General features: G+C 37.3%; 1 protein-coding gene and 1 long non-coding RNA gene across 2 annotated transcripts in view; one reads left to right on the top strand and one right to left on the bottom strand.

Moving 5' to 3' along the window:
- Positions 1-16,878, bottom strand: part of SLC1A2 (solute carrier family 1 member 2) — a 104,334-nt gene that overhangs the window by 10,741 nt on the left and 76,715 nt on the right. The window contains exons 5-8 of the mRNA XM_034417371.3: positions 11,244-11,406; positions 8,187-8,313; positions 5,908-6,141; positions 1,667-1,861 (exon numbers count right to left, since the gene is read on the bottom strand). Coding sequence (XP_034273262.1) covers positions 1,667-1,861; positions 5,908-6,141; positions 8,187-8,313; positions 11,244-11,406 — 719 coding nt within the window. The remainder of the gene's footprint in view (positions 1-1,666; positions 1,862-5,907; positions 6,142-8,186; positions 8,314-11,243; positions 11,407-16,878) is intronic.
- On the top strand, positions 2,619-12,903 carry LOC148116474 (uncharacterized). Its single transcript, XR_015729641.1, has 3 exons — positions 2,619-2,756; positions 5,330-5,441; positions 12,774-12,903. It is a non-coding gene; the product is annotated as an uncharacterized LOC148116474 (long non-coding RNA).

Raw genomic sequence — 16,878 nt, 5'->3', positions numbered from 1 at the left:
ATCCCTATGGTCACATGATCAAAATTCAGATGCTTGGCAACTGGTTCATATTTATGATGACTGCAGTGTCCCAGGGTTATGGGATCACCTTTTATGGCCTTCTGACAAGCAAAGTTAATGGGAAAGCCAGGTTTACTTAACAAGCATGTTACTAACTTAACAACTGCAGTGGAAAGAAAAGTCATAAAATGGGGGCAAAGCTCGCTTAACAAATGTCTCGCTTAACAAGCGAGAAATTTTAGGTTCAATTGTGGTCATACGTCAAGGACTACCTGTACTGTCCTACTTGCATGGGAAATATTTCACTTGTTTCTCCTGAACCATCAACACATTGCACACTCCACAACTCTGCTCTGCAATGTTCCTCAAATTTCCAGAGGATTGCTTTCTACTGGCATATGGATAGACTTGGACCCAATCCATTTTTCTTATAAATTCATAACATCTATTAATTTTATATTAAAGACAGTTGGTTGAGTTTAGAACAGGTGAGGCACTATAGATGTTGTTGAAGAATTCAAGTCAGCATTTGCTAATGTTTAGAGAGGGTGGGAAGTACAATCCAACACAGTTACAGGCCAACATCAGAACCAAAATATTTTCAGGTGCTTTTATTACAAGGGCCCTCATTTAATGAGCACTTGTTCAGCAACCAGATTAACTTGTCATAGTGGCGTGGTTGTGAAGCTATGGCACGTGTGTCACAGGTGGCACACAGACCCCTCTCTGTGGGCATGCAGAGCCATTGCCCCGGCTCAGCTGTGCCAAGCATGTGCCTCACACTGGCCACCTGGTCTTCGGGTCTCTGCACATGCATGCGTGGGGGTGAGGCGCATCTGCATGCATGGGGGTGGGGGCATGCAGGGGCATGTGCGCATGTGTGTGGGCTGCACGCGTATTGCATTTTGGCCACGTGCGCTTTGGGCACTCGGTCCAGAAAAAGTTAGCCATTACTATCATACTGAACGAGTGGTACTTACAATCAGTCCTCAAATTTCTGGTCATTGCTACACCCCTGTAGTCATGTGATCATAACTCACCAAGCAGCCCAGATTTCTGAGCATGACAGTGATCACAATTTGCAAGGTATGTATGTGGTATGTGGATCACAATTTGCAACCTTCCCTGTTGGCTTCCCACAACTACAGTCAATGGGGAAGCCAACAGGAAATCAAAACCCATGATAACGTAAGAACCTCACTTAATGACAGTAACTGGGGACTGCTGGATGCAGTCACATGACATTGCGCTTTAGGAACACATCACTTAGTAATAGAAATTCTGGTCCCAGATACCATCATTAAGCATGGATTACTGATAACGTGCCCATCTGTTCATTTTCAAAACCATTTTTCCCAATTATATTCTTGTTAATTGTTCTGATATTAAAACAACATGCGATTCATTTAAGTTTAGCCAATTGGACCCGCACTGTTTTTTTTTCTATTCACTATCCATACGGTGAAAAATCATGCTTACTGTTTAACATCATATAAACGATGGCTATCAGACTGCTTGTATTTGTATATAAATGTTATGATGGAAATGGAAACTTTTTATAGATTCTGAGCATGAGTAAAGGCTAGCAGGTACTTCCAAATGTAAATAATTTTGCAATATTTAACGTTGGGATATCAATTTTTTTTTACCAACCCCAATAGATTACCTGACAGTGACTATCTGTCCGGCATCCAAAATAATGCCATTCATCTGTGCTATGAAGATGGCAGCCACTGCTTCATAAAGGGCAGTTCCATCCATATTAATCGTGGCTCCAACAGGCAAGACAAACCTTGTCACACGCTTATCAATGCCCAAATTTTCTTCAAGGCAGCGAAAAGTAACAGGCAAGGTACCAGCACTGAAGGACGAAGGAAAATAAATTATTTTATTTTGTTATTTTAAACATGTGAATAATTGCTTAATTCAACCTGATTCTGGGCAGCATACAAAAAACAGTAATCAAAATACAAAAGGAAAATAAATTCTACAACTGAACCAATAAGCAATTAAATAGTGGCACAGTGGTTAGAATGCAGTACTGCAGGCTACTTCTGCGGACTGTTGGCTGCCAGCAGTTCCAATCTCAACAGGCTCAAGGTTGACTCACCCTTCCATTCTTCCAAAGTTGGTAAAATGGGGACCCAGATTGTTGGGACAATATGCTGACTCTGTAAACCACTTAGAGAGAGAGCTGTGAAGTACTGTGAAGCAGTATATAAGTCTAAGTGCTATTGCTATCTCCACCAAATGGGAGCTCTGCCCTTCCTGATCCAACCATCTGAGGGAAGAATCAACTATTGATTATCTTTCCGAAAGCTTGCAAAGTTGGAACCAATGATTATGTCAGCAAGGAGACATTATTCCAAACAGCAACATTGCCACAGAGAAAGTATGCTTCCTGGATTCCACAAGATGACTGATGAAGTGTGACATAGTTGAGGAATGTTCATAACAATCTATACTGTTGCATTCTATAATCTTTGGATCAAGGGCTGTCCCATGTAGAGTATAGTACAATAATCAAACCAGGAGGTGACTAAGAGAAGTAGGACGGAAAGAAGGACCCTCCAATATAAGAACAGTCACAAGTTGGCATCCAACATTAAGTTATTCAAAAGCCCCATGACCACAACTGTCATCTGTTCAACAAGAAAGAAGACCCCCAAATTGCACCCTGAATCTGAGCAGAACAGTGATTCATCCAGAATCAATAATGAAGTATCTCGGGTTCCAGGTCTCAAAACTTGATCTTGGTATGACTGAGCAGAAGCTTGTTCTTCTCCATCCAGACCTCATAGCTTCTAGATACTGGGACAGAACCTTGATCATTTTACTTGGTTGGCTGGGGGATCAATATACAACTGAGATATACAATTGAGAATCAGCAGCATACTGATGATACTACACCAAATGTATCTTCACATAATTAGAAAAATTAATTCTGATTCAAAGGTATTATCTGAGAGTGCATTATCAGCCAGGGCTCTCCCAATGCACAAGTGAACTCTGTTCATCTATTCTAGAAACATACACAGTTTGAGTGAAGCTTTTCAGTGATGGGACAAAACTTGAACATTAAGGCTTCATAACTCAAGGATGGTTGAACCAGGATTTCTTGGAACTATTCCAACAACTTAACTGGTTCCCAGGCTGTCCAAACAATTCAGCCTCAGGTACCAGCAATGAATATTCTTTCTCTAAGTATAGAATTCAACTGAGCGAAACACAAAAAGATCTGGCTAGATCTTTTTACATATTACCCTTAAAATGTGGCTATTATTAAAGGAACAGGTTTTCACTTCTTGATGACAAAATGAAAATGTCCATCCATCGATAATCTCCATCCAAAAATTTTCAGGTCCAATCTTGCTTAGCTTTTTTGTGAACAGTTAACCTCAACTAGATAGAGCTGTACAAAACGTTTGAAGTGTTTGTTGGTGCAAGTGAAGTTCCTCTTTTTGTAATATAGAAACAATTATGTCCTCCAGAAAGCTTGGGGTGTCTTTCCCAGCTTGTCTGTGCATGTCTATATACATGTATGTATATACATGTATGTGCATGTATATAGAACAATGTACTTGGAACTCTAGTGAAGTGGATATGAAGACATGCACATATTATGCAAAGTGAATTTCAGAGGTTCCTTTGGAACATGGGTGCTTCAACATTTCAAAGAGAGACACTTCACTCATGCCAAAACCTTTTGTGAAGCACTTTGTGAAGCAATCCTTCCAATGCCTCCACATTCCAGTTTAAGTTGTAATTGTTAGATAAGCAAAAATGCCAATCAGGAGTCAGGGTTGATAGCAGCTACATTCAGTATCTAGTGTTCAGTTTATTTGGCACCATTTCAACAAATCATCATGGATTTTGGTATCCAGTTTTTCCTCCAGTTACCCACACATTCTTTTTACAGGGGACAGAAACGAAATAAGAAGTAACTTGCTGACAATTAGCTTCACTTCTAAAACAAGAACAGTTATAAATGGATTGATCAATCTAATATTTATCCCATAGGTATTCCTTCCTCCATGTTCTCTATCTCTTCTGATTATATTGGAAAGGAAAAAATTCATAGCGAACATTATGGAGATTCAAATAACTCGTAAATATGCTCATAATCAAGAAATAACCCCCTCCACTGCCTAAAAGAAATACTTTGCTTTGATAATAACAGTATTTTCCAATGATGTAGCTAAAGAAGATGGAAAAATGTCTCTATTCACTCAATTGGATAAGTTTTTACATGTTTAGGACAACAGGTGAACCAAAACATAGTTCTGATTCAATATTCATAGCTTTTAAATTGGTGCATGGAGTTTACGTATTTTAAAAATTAGGGAAAGCACCTGTCTACATTGATGCGTGTTTGTCACACATGAAAGAACTTGAAAATAACATAAATGTGTTTTTATTATATTTGGAAGAAATGTGCACTTAACTATCCATCTTCTGAAAAATATTTTCCAGTCTGATGAACCAAGCCTGGCAGATTTGCAGAAATGAAGAACTCTGAGAAACCAAAACAGTCACATTTCCTATCTGTATTGTAGCTACCTAAGTAATTATACATGAGACAGAATAGAAAATAGGACTCAGTGTAAGGGAAAACATAGAATACAGAATAGAGTTGAAAGGGACCGTAGAAGTGTTCACTCCAATACCCTGGTCAAGTGAACATATACCATTCCAGACAAATGGCCATCCAATCTCTTCTTAAAAAGCTCTAGTGATGGAGCACTTATAAACTCTGAAAGCAAGCTGTTCTAATGATCTATTGTTTTCACTGATAGGGAATTTCTCCTTAATTCTAGGTTGGATTGCTGTTTGATAATTCCATCTGTTACTTCTTGTCCTGCTCTCAGGTGCTTTGGAAAATAGATCAGTCCCTTCTTCTCTGTGACAGCCCCTCAAATATTGGAAGGCTACTATCATGTCATCCCCAGTCCTTGACTTCATTTAACTAGCCATTCCCAGTTAGAATAGAGTAGAACAGACTAGAATTAGTCACAAAGGAAAAGAAATAATACACCAAGAATAAAGATAGGGGCCAAGTATTATTTTCTGGAGCCAGTACAAACTAGTAGCTCCTATCTACATACACACTGTAATACGAACCCCTGGAGACAGTTATGAAATAGTTTGTTTTATTTCTGCATTTCTAATTTTGTCCCTATATGCCACTCTCTAGGCATGTTAATATACAACATTCAGTCCAAAGGAGGAGATGATTGGCAGTTTTATGTTTTTGAACTGATACAAAAAAGTGTGCCCTGCAATACTTTGATGTTGTTAACCCCGTTGTCATTATTCTGCACGTATGTAGGCATGAGCTTAAATGGACTCCAGAGGATGGTAGAGGACAGGAAGGCCTGGAGGAAAGTTGTCCATGGGGTCGCGATGGGTCGGACATGACTTCGCAACTAACAACAACAAATGTATGTATGCATATGTATTTATATGCTTATTTGTTTGTTTGCACAGTTTTTGTATCACCCAGTCAATGGACTCTGGACACTTAAAAAAATAAAACGTAACTATGTAAAAATGACAATCCAGTCACCAGTCATCAACTTAAAAGAAAAAGAAGAGTTTTCAGAGCAACCTAGATCAAAGTGAAACAGGTCCAGCCCAATCTCTTTTATCAATGTAAGTCAGACTGAACCCAGTTTTGGTGGTGAAATTCTTTGACCTTCTACTTTTGGGACACTTTTTACACTAACAAAGCTTTCTGATAGCCTCAGCCTGCAATCGTGCAGTTGGCAAGCAATAGCCTTGGAGAAAAATGATTCAGGACACAATTTTTTATCACGATATTGAATTTCCTGCCCATTTTGGTTAAAAGGTAGTCCCGTGAAAGGAGAGATACATCTCTAGCAAACATCATCATTTTCTATTAAATACCTTGAAGCTGTGCCTAGAGCAGTGATCCATGCTTGAAAGATCCCAGCAAAAAATGAGAAGGGATTTTTTCTCGTAATTACAAAATACAACAGAGGCAAAAAAATGCCTCCATGGATGAGAAGACCTACAATCACGGTTACCATGTACATGCCAAGCTGTCGAGCAACTACTTCCAAATCCTTGATTGCAATGATTTTTCCACAAATGAGGCACGCAATGCCCAATGGAGAATACCTAGAAGAAAGTAATAAAAAATGTGGAATAGAATTACAGGTATCAATCTAGTAATAATCAAATGCACTAAAAGCAAAATCCAGGAAATTTTCCCTCTTATTATTAGAATTTTATTTCACTTTCAGAAATCTTGAACTTACACATTCTACTTCAATGTTGTTTATATGTTTGCTAAGAATAAAGTCTGTATAATTTTGCCTAATATAATGCTGCGAATGAGAAAATTAAACTCAAAATTTTCAATCTACTTATCTGTTTATATATCCTTTTTGCCCACTTGCATTCTTCTGCTAGTATTAGTAGGGAAATAGCCAATCAGATCTTTATAACTAATTATAGAAGAGTAGCTGTGACAGTTTTTGATGGCAATAAAATATTTGTCATTTAGAGACTAATGCTTTTATTACAACTTAAGCCAGTCTTCTGGAAACTGGAATTTCAAGAATGCCCTTACACATCACATCCTCACTATTTTATCATGAACTAAGCTGAAACTGTGGGTTTACATCTGATCCTTCAATGAAGAATCCTAGTAATCTATAAGTTTCTGAACCATGTTGTTTGAAGCACTGTTTCCAAAGATGCCAGATACTCTCCTTCCTGAAATATCCACTGAGGCTAATCCTTACAATCTGGTTTCAAGGAATCTTTACTGAATGTTCAACATTGTTTTATGTTTTTATGGTGTTTATGAGAGTTTTACAAATCACTGAAGCTGTTGGTATTGACCATTTCCTCAGATAACAGTCATAAATAACTGGACAGCAAGTATCTTTCAGATATGAAAACAAAGAACTTTATCTCCATACAATAAATGTTTTGCCTATATAAATAAAGCAGATTCATGAGTAAAATCCCTATAACTGTGACAGTAGAAGCTATGGAATCACTATTAGCAGCTTAGAATGGATCCTAAACAGTATGTGAGAATAACTGTGATGCAAAGATCCAGTTTCAATACAGGAAAAAACTGGAGCATCACACAGTAAATTAAGTGTTAGATTTTGCTGGACTATGACATCAATCAACTGCTGTGGACCATTTCTACAGCTCCCCAAAGATGAAGAAGGGCCTCCAAAGGGATCAGAGCTGAAAAACAACAACCCCAGAGATTCTGTACAATTCAATGCTTCAAAAGGCTGCCATAAGCAGACACTGTTATGTAACTCAGTTCAAATGCAAATAAATGTAATAAAACCTAGCTACAAAATCCTTGAAACTACTCCTTTGTTCTGAGGAGGAAGAGGTGGTGCTACAACACAGCAGTTACCAGATGTGGGTTTTCCATGCCCCTCAGTAAGAGGTACAGCATATGACTTCCTGAATCATTCTTTGAATTGGAACCAAGTCAAATTGGAAAGATTTTAAATGAAAAGTAGACTGATTTTTTCCGCCCAATTTATAAACCAAGCTCACAGCTACTAATCATCTTCCAAGATGCTGCTAATCAAGAATGAAGTGAGGAAGAATGAAACAATAGTCTACTGGGATTCTATGAGCTAAGATGTTGTATAGTGTGTATAGATGATGTAGCAGATAGAAATATTCTCTATAGCCCATGTTCACCTTTTAATGAACCCAATCCACCCTCGCACAGACTTCTGTCTGCTTTACTTATTGTAAAAAGAAACCATAATTCCTCTCTGTGTTGTTCTTTACAAAGTGCTTTGTACTATGAAAGAGAAACAAAATTGGAAAGCTGAAACAAAAAAAAAAGACAGAAAGACTGTAATTTCAATCCAATATAATAAAATACATCAATGCAAACATTTTGGCAGGCTTACAGTAACTGGGTCTCCATGACCTCCAAAATCAAAGGCAACATGATTTCATCATCATTAGCTAGGAAGCACAAATGGAAGATGTTATCATCATCATATCCTGCTTGTGAAATTCCTGGATATATTTGTAGTCCAGACTCCTGGATTACATATACTTTTGGCTTGATCCAACAAAGTTCTCGGTATAATTACTAATCAAATTCCAAATGATTTCCAAAATAGAAAAGGGTTTGGAGCATCTAGTAGATGATGACTTTAACTTACCACATTATCATAATTACTAATTTCATTACGATCTCATTCAAGATATTGAAGAAATCCACCATCATCTTGGCTTGTTCTCCCATCTTGCCCATTGTGATACCAAAAGCAATGAAAAACCCGATGAGGCCTGTCGAAAGAATACTACCGTCAGACTCTTTTATGAAACTTTTCTTAAAATTGCGAAATTTTCTGAAGGGGAATTTTTCACATTCTTCTACCTCAATTAACCACTAAGAAACAAATGTGATTTTGTAGGGGAGGTGGCACAATTAAAAAGGAGAATTAGGGACAAAACCAAGATAGCAATAGCTCAAACAAGTAAGAAGTCTTTTGATTTTGCATTATCATTGTAATTCCATCTCTTCCTAAATCCCTAGGCTTTCTTGAACGTTCCCTGACCCCCATGAGAGACTTCCTAGGATCATAAAGGAGAGTCAGATGATCAGTTTCCATGGCATGGAAGCTCATATGGGTTCCAATAACTGTTATTATTCCCTTGCTTTAATCTTAAGCAACGGTGTTTTTTTTAAAAAAAATGAAACTTCACACTGCAGAATTCTGTACACTTTTGTTATTTTCCATCTGGAATATTCCTACGTATATTCCAGCACAATCATTTTGTCTTTTTTTTCTTAGACAAGTCATATCTTAATAAGATTTGTTATTGTTATTGTTATTTATCTGTTTAAAAACACAGCTATAATTAGGGAATGCCTTTTAATGGATGGTGACAAGAACATTTCATCTCAAAGCATTCATTGACTATCCTTAGATAAATTCTGACATATTTTGTGTGTGTGTGTGTGTGTGTGTGTGTGTGTGTGTGTGTGTGTGTGTATGTTTTCTTGGCAAGCTTTTTCAGAAATGGTTTGCCACTGCCTCCTTCGTAGGACTGATAGAAAGTTACTGGCCCAAGGTAACCCAGCTGGCTTCAGGCCAAGGCTGGAATAGAACTCACAGTCCCCCAATTTACAGATTGATGGCTTAATCACTCCCCAAAACTAAAACATATATCATATAATTCAATAAACATGGTGCACCTCCGTTGATTTTGCTTAACCACTCACTAGCATCCTGTACTTCTGATCTTGGCTATGGGAGGTTTGGATGATGTAAAATTTGAGATACTATTTTGAAGAAAGTCGGTTCTAATTGTCCAAGCATTCACAGATTATGGAGTTGAGGGAGTAGCTTTGCTCTGTGGCTCTTAGTCAAGAATCTTTTTAGTTTCTTATCTCATTAACATCCTTATGAATCTGATGCAGGAGCTCATAAGCTTTTGGAGCAGGGCTACAAGAAATTGTCTATGAAACTAATTATTTTCAAACGATACCAAGGTGTCTACAAAATTCTTAAACAATACAAAAACTAATAATGGAACTGGTTCAGTCCTTCCACTGCTCTCCCTGCATTCCTAAATATACTCCAGAAAAATGGGATATTTCTAGGGCAGATTTGGAAATACAGAGAGTTGCAAAGACATTCTATTTTAGGTTTGTTTAAGTTCCTTGCTTAATCTTCATTCTGATGTAACTGAACTGAGTCGTGGTTTCAGAGACTTGCAGAATTATTAGCAGAAAAAATTGTGTAAGAAAGAACATTCTTGGCCTCTGGTAAGATATTAGGAGGATCAAAGCTCGAAAATAAACCTAATCTATTTAGATGCTTGAAAATAAGTGAAATCCCTTAAGTGGAAACTAGCTGATGTTTTGTCCAGTGGGATAAAGTTCCATTTCTGACGTCAGCAACCAAATATCCAATCAGTAGCCTCAATCTTCTTAAAAACATCAGCGTTGTCTCTTAGATGCTAGTTAGAAAAAAATGATTGGAGCCCAAAGATAACATTTATCCTATTCAGATTCCCCTTGGCAGGATTTCACAATGCCTGGCCTTTAATAGATACATTAGAATATACATGTTACACTTCTAAAAAAATAACATATTAAGTATAGCTTTGATTCAAATGCCTTCTCGTTAATGGATTTGTGTGATTTACCCAGTTCAGAAGGACTTTGGGTGTTCCTTCTAAAACCCTCCCCTTTAATAGCACACTTGATAACTGTCTGTTATTATTCAACACTGTTACTTCTCAGCAGCAATTCCGTTTTTGTCTGCAGATGTGCCTGAACATATTTACAGAAATGGCATCACAACTGGTGTTCTGATATAAAAATAACATTAAAAATCCAATTTTCATTTAACTGCACGCTTATACATGCAAAACTAATTTCCAGAAATGAATAGGATGTCTTTCCCTCTATACCAGGGGTGTCAAACTGGCACACCCATGGGCCGGATGCTTCACACGCATGCCACACCTACCCCAGCTCCACGAATAGGAAAAATGTCACAAAATGTCATATGACAGCAATGTGATGCTGCAAGTTTGATACCCGTGCTCTATACATCTCCACAGGTAACTGTAACAGGTGCCGTCTGTCAGGCAATGTCGGCTGGCAACCCCCCGGGGAAGAGCCTTCTCTGTGGGGGCACCCGCCCTCTGGAATGAGCTACCCCCAGGGATACGACTAATCCCGGACCTCCGGACCTTCCGCCGGGCCCTGAAGACTTTTTTATTTTAGCAAGCCGGGCTGGGTTAAATTTTTAATTGGGTAAATTTTATGGGTAAGGGGTTTTAAATTGGAGAAGCCAAAAATAGTTTAATTTTGTTTTAATGTATTTTAATATTTGTATTGTGTGTTTTTAATTCTGGCTGTTCACTGCCCCAAGTCCTTCGGGAGAGGGGGCGGTATAAAAATTTAATAAATACTAATAAATACTAATAAACTAGTGTGAAGTACCTGTAACTGCAACTGTTCATATGCAATTGGGCATTTCTCGAAAATTGAGTGAAACCAATGTGTTTCCTTCCGTGAATATACATCTGAAGGAAGCTTCAAATTTAACCTAAACTGCCTAGAATTCAAACTGGCATAAGAATAGACTGGAATAGATCAAGAATCTATTAGGTTTATAAACAAATAATTTCAGTTTTTCTAAATGACAGAACATCCCTATGAAATAAATTTAATAGGTGTCTGAAGAGAGAGAGAATACCTAAGACATTCATTCCATCCTTAAACTCAAGACCCTTCTTAACAATTAATTGAGGCTCTGGAGTAACTTCTGTTTCATTCACGATGGTAAAGATGGAATCTGTAACATTAGATGGTTCTTCCATTTCTTGCGGCATGAGGACTTTTTTGGTAACTGTTTGAATCTGAAAGAATAAAATGCAGAATGAAAATGCAACGGGGAAATTGCCTTTTAGGTACTGTTTTTCCAACTTCATACCAGGGCTTACTCTTAAAACATATTCCTGGATCTATCATTGCAAAACACCAATAATTGTCTGTTCCATATGCATTTTTAAAGACTCTTGAATACAGCCGCTTTATGGTGAGATCTAGAAAATTAAATAAAATAAAGATACATGATTTCTACAGATATTGGAGATATTTCTTCAAACATGAAGATGCTACTTTAGAAGAAAATAATACTCATTCCCAAATCAGGTTGGAATTGTGTAGTAACAAATCCGGGTAAAAGAACAACCACCTCCATATTTGTTTATAGGGACATCACCCCACAAAAAGTTATTTGGATAGCTTGCAGAATAAAAGGATCAATATTTTAAGTTTATATTAAAAGTAAAAAAAAAATTAAAAAGGTAGACAATTTTATATCTAATATATCTTTGTGTCAATATGGGCATGGAGGTTCTATCAATGGAAGCTTTCCAAAATTGTCCAATCTCTATTTTCTAGGTTCTTCATTGTATAGAAAAACTTCCACTGGATAGATCTTCAGAAGTATTCTCTTTATACGAGAAGAATAGTAAGCACAAAGAGAGAATAGAACTATTGTGTAGCAATTCTTTTCTCTTCCTCTCCTGGTTATTTTAGAGTGAGTGAAAGCTAAAATGTCAGTAACATCTTCAATGTGCTTGTTTTTGTTCACTATACATTTTATACCCCAAATTCTAGCTAGTACTCCTTGAAATGTTTTAGGACAATATTCAATTTACAGACACTGGAGTGTTTAGTCCCTTTAGCTGAACTAATACAACATATCTGGCAGGTCCCAGGAGGTGTATCTTCTATTCCACAATGCCTGACATGTGAAGTCCCAGAAGTGAGATTAGCTCCATCCCTCTCAACATTCTACAACTCTTTCAATCCAGATTTTTTTAACTTCTGGGCCCACCATACATGGAAGTAGGTATCTTGTACTTATTTGCATTTCCAACAGTTAGGTTTTTGGTTGGGCTACATTTTTGCGAGTTTTGTTGGGGCTAAATGCCACTGATAGAACATTTTATACTGGTTTTCTTTATATGCAGCAGATTTTGTTAATGTATAGATTTTCTCCCAATTTTTTTCCCAATCTTCTAACTCAATATTTTGTGCTCAATATTTTTATCCCATGCTATCATTGATCCCTTTACAATTTCTTCTTCCAAATCAAAATTTAATAAATAATTATGTATTTTAGATAGTAATTTCTTTTCTGGGCCTGTTATTAATTTATCTAATTGTGTAAATTTCGGTTCAAATCCAAATTCCTCTAAATCTTTTTTGTATCTAGATTGCAACTGAAGATACGGCCACCAATCTATGATTATTTCTACAACTCTTTCAAGACCTGGCTATGTTATCAGGCCTCAAGGGACCAGTGTTCTGACCCAGGGAGATTTTGCTATGGCTCCCTGATTGTGGTAAATATCACTCTCTCCTGACTTATATGCATTTTTATAGTTATTTGATCATTGTAACTGCTTTTATGTATCCATTGGTTTTTTAAAAAATGTAGTGCTGCATGCCACCCAGCATCACTTTCATGTGAGGTGGACAGGTATACAAATATGATAAATAAATAAATAAAGCAAGGGTACATCTGTGTTTAGTTTGCATTACTTTTCAAGAAACTCCAAAAGTTTCTCGATACTGTTTATATAATTTATGATGATAGGATGGCAACTATTTTTGCCGACTTTTATGAATCAGAACATAAACACCATTTTGAGGGCTTCTGAAGACTATGACACTGATTGAAAACTTCTGTTATTGAAGTTTTTCTTTAAGTCTAGTTAAACCTACAAGTATGGTCATCCCAAAGTTGCTTTTTCAGGAGGCAACTGGACTTTCTTGTTGTTGTTGTTTCTTTTGAAGACGTTTCGCTTCTCATTCAAGAAGCTTCTTCAGCCCTGCCAGGATAGTGGGGAATGGAAGCTTCTTCAGCTCTGACACTATCCTGAAGAAGCTTATTGGGTGAGAAGCGAAATGTCTTCAAAAGAAAAAAGTCCAGTTGCCTCCTGAAAAAGCACCTTTGGGACAACCATGGTCTGGATGACTGAGAATCTCTACAGACTACAAGTATGGTCAAATTGAAAGTGAAAAATCAGCTTCAAGTTACTCTTGACCTCTTATCATGGGCATAACTGTGAGAGATGGTGCCTACAGAAGAGGAGCTGACCTGATGGGCTATAGTGAAATGACAAGTTTCCCAGGAAGGAGGGAGCACATCCCAGAAAGGGGAGGAGACAAGATAGCCCAGCCCAGAGGTGGATAGGAGACAGAAGAAAAGAGTAAAGATAGCCACTTCCTAGTATCTTCCAGAGCATTATCTATATGCTGGGAGAACTAAGGGTTTAGATTCTGACTGTTGAGTGTAAACAAGTACAGGTAGTTCTCAACTTACGACCATATAAATGTATGTTGTTATGTGAGAAATTTGTTAAATGAGTTTTGTCTCATTTTATGACTTTTCTTGCCACATTTGTTAAGTGAATCACTGCAGTTGTTAAATTAGTAACATGGTCGTTAAATGAATATGTCTTCCCCATCGACTTTGCTTGTCGGAAGGTTGCAAAAGGTGAACACCAGGACACTGCAACTGTCATAAATGTGAACCAGTTGCCAAGCATCTGAATTTTGATCATGTGACTGGCTGCAATGGTCATAACTGTGAAAAATGGTCATAAGCCTCCTTTTTCAGTGCCGTTGTGACTTTGGACAGTCACTAAATGAACTGTTTAGTTGTTGAGGACTACTTGTAAAGTTTAGTAGTTGAGAACTACTTGTAAAGCACTGGCTGAATTGTCTCACCTTGTTCTTGGACTTAGCTTGGCAATAAGTATTTTCCTGATAACATAGTATAAGCAACTTATAGCTGCTTTCTTTTAGATTGGCTTTCAATTCCCCACTTTGGCCTATAACTCTGATATTCTTTGAAGGTGTCCCATCCAATATCCCAAGACACCTTCCAGGGCCAGCCAGGCGTTGTTATCTGCTGATACCATAACTAGATTACACCTTCACAAATAAATAGGTCAACGAGCGGCATCTGTCCAACCTATTTAAAACGTACCAGAAAAGAAGCAAGCAAGCTACTGTAGTAACTAAAATGCAAAAGCACATTTGATATGATATTCATCACAAATGATTTTACTTCTGTAATATTTAAATAATTAAAATTCTGGAGCTAACTGGAGATCGAGCTGCAACTCTGTTTCTAAGATATTACTTCTTCATTATTTGCTCTCCTGAAAACAATGAATAAGGCTAACTTTTCAGTACAAGAAATAATCTGGCTGGGCATTGGAATAAACTATCACAGATTTTGATTAAGGACCAACATTCAATGAGAATGACTCAAGTCTGGATCCAAAAATATTTCTAAATCACAAGCAGACCTGGTTAAAAACATGGAATAGGGATAGTGGTAGAATGACCTATATGTAAATGGCACCTCGGGAAATACACAACTATAATGAAGGACACAGTGGTGGGATGCAACTGGTTTAACAACCGGTTTGGTAAGCACATGCTTTGCACGCACATGCGCGCAGCGTTCAAAATACAGCAGTTTGAAGCTTAGCTGCTTACCTTCTAAGGCAGCGCCAGTAAGTAGAACAGTGGAGGCACGGAAATCAGCTGTGCCGCACGAATCAGTTGAGCCAGAAAAAAGGAAATATAGGACAGGATAGGGCAGGGGTGGGGTCAGCCGATCGTCGGAATTACCGGTTCGCCCGAATGGATCCGAACAAGCTGAATACCACCCCTGGAAGGACACTCATACATGTGGTTATTTGTGCCTTGAATTGATCTTTGCTTCAGCATATGCTCCCTCATTCCAAATCTTCTACAGCATTTAAAAGAGCAAAGGAGAATCTTCTTTGTCATGTATTACTCAATGCTCTATTTTCTCAAAAATTTAATTAGCTTTCTTTCTGTTGCCAGTTTCTGTTCCTCTGCAGATTTAAAACATTTATCTTATGTCATGCAAATCAAACTCCTCTTTCCTTTGCAAAAACACTTTTAGTTCCTTAAAATGTGGTCTCTTCTTTTGGATTGACTCATATTGTTTTTTGGTAGGATTTGTTTTGCTTTCTGTATTACTGTCACTCTTAAGTGACAGTAATACAGATATTACTTATACAATAATAAGTGTTAAGTGTTTGTGCAATTCATTTATTGTTTCCATTTTAATTGTTTGACGCTTAGAGAATTTATTGTGTGAATACAGATCCATCAATCAAAGCTGGTGTGCTAGTGGGTTAAAATATCAATAACAGGAATCTGAATAAATAGGAATAGGATACATAGGAATCTGAATAGTGAAGCAAAGAAAGAGTTGAAATGAATTGTTTGGAAGAATAATATAACATTATGAGTAGCAAACAATTTAAAAAAGAAGTGATAATGCTAATACAGTATAAAGAGCAGCTTGCCTTGCCTCCCACTCAGCCTATTATCTCATTATGCAGCTTTTCAGGAGCCCAATGGTTTACTCACTTCGTGTCAAATGCAATTAGTTAGAAAGGAGGAGACCAGTTTAGCATTTTAAATGGATACCACTCCTACCTTTTCCCTATACTTCTTTTTTGCGCTCATTCTATGAATATGAAAATTGTGCTCCTTAATATTAGAATTGCTCAAATTTAAAAAAGAAACTTGTGTAGTTGATGTTTAACTTCCAGCTCGGCCTATTAACCCCATTTTTTTTTCAGCATCAAATAAAATATAATGTACTGAAAGGAAAAAAAAAATTTTTAAATATATGGGCACACATAAATACCAGACAGAGTTTTGATTGCCCCGTTGCAGCTGTCCTCTTGATTTTGGCATCCCTGTCTGGATTTGTGTGTCTTCTGCTCCTTCCCTACCCTCTAGGCAGAAAGGATAAGCTTAGCGCTACAAGTCAGATAATACACTGTTTTAATTCTATAAGCAACGCCTTTAGAGACAACTCAAAAAAGGTTGACAACAGGTCTTGTCCATTTCATTATAAAATAATCCATGTTACCACTAAACAAATTAACAGGAGAGAAGTGGGAGAAAAGAGCTCAAGGGCATCTCCTGGTGTGTATGGCACAAAGCATAGATAATAAAAAACCAGTTCATATAACCTTTAGAAAGTCATACTGATGTATTTTTCTCAGGAAAAGTCACCCCAGCCTAAAGTATTAATTCATTTGTAAGAGTAGAGTAGACAACAGTAGAGAATTCTCACCATCCTTCTAATCCAAAAACATTTCAGATCTTACTTGGGTAGATACATTCATCAAAGACCATTCAATCTTCAGAAACCAATCACTTGGCTCTTTATTGTTTCTGGCACTTCCTAGAATTCATCTAACACTTCTAAACTCATTCACTTTTTGCAGCTATGGTGACCCTGACCTTGTTAA

The sequence above is a fragment of the Pantherophis guttatus genome, chromosome 1, assembly GCF_059756535.1.
Source record: "Pantherophis guttatus breed Tessera chromosome 1, ASM5975653v1, whole genome shotgun sequence".
NCBI classification, from domain to species: domain Eukaryota; kingdom Metazoa; phylum Chordata; class Lepidosauria; order Squamata; family Colubridae; genus Pantherophis; species Pantherophis guttatus.
The sequence above is the reverse complement of the archived record's forward strand: the minus strand, read 5'-3'. Positions and strand labels throughout refer to the sequence as shown.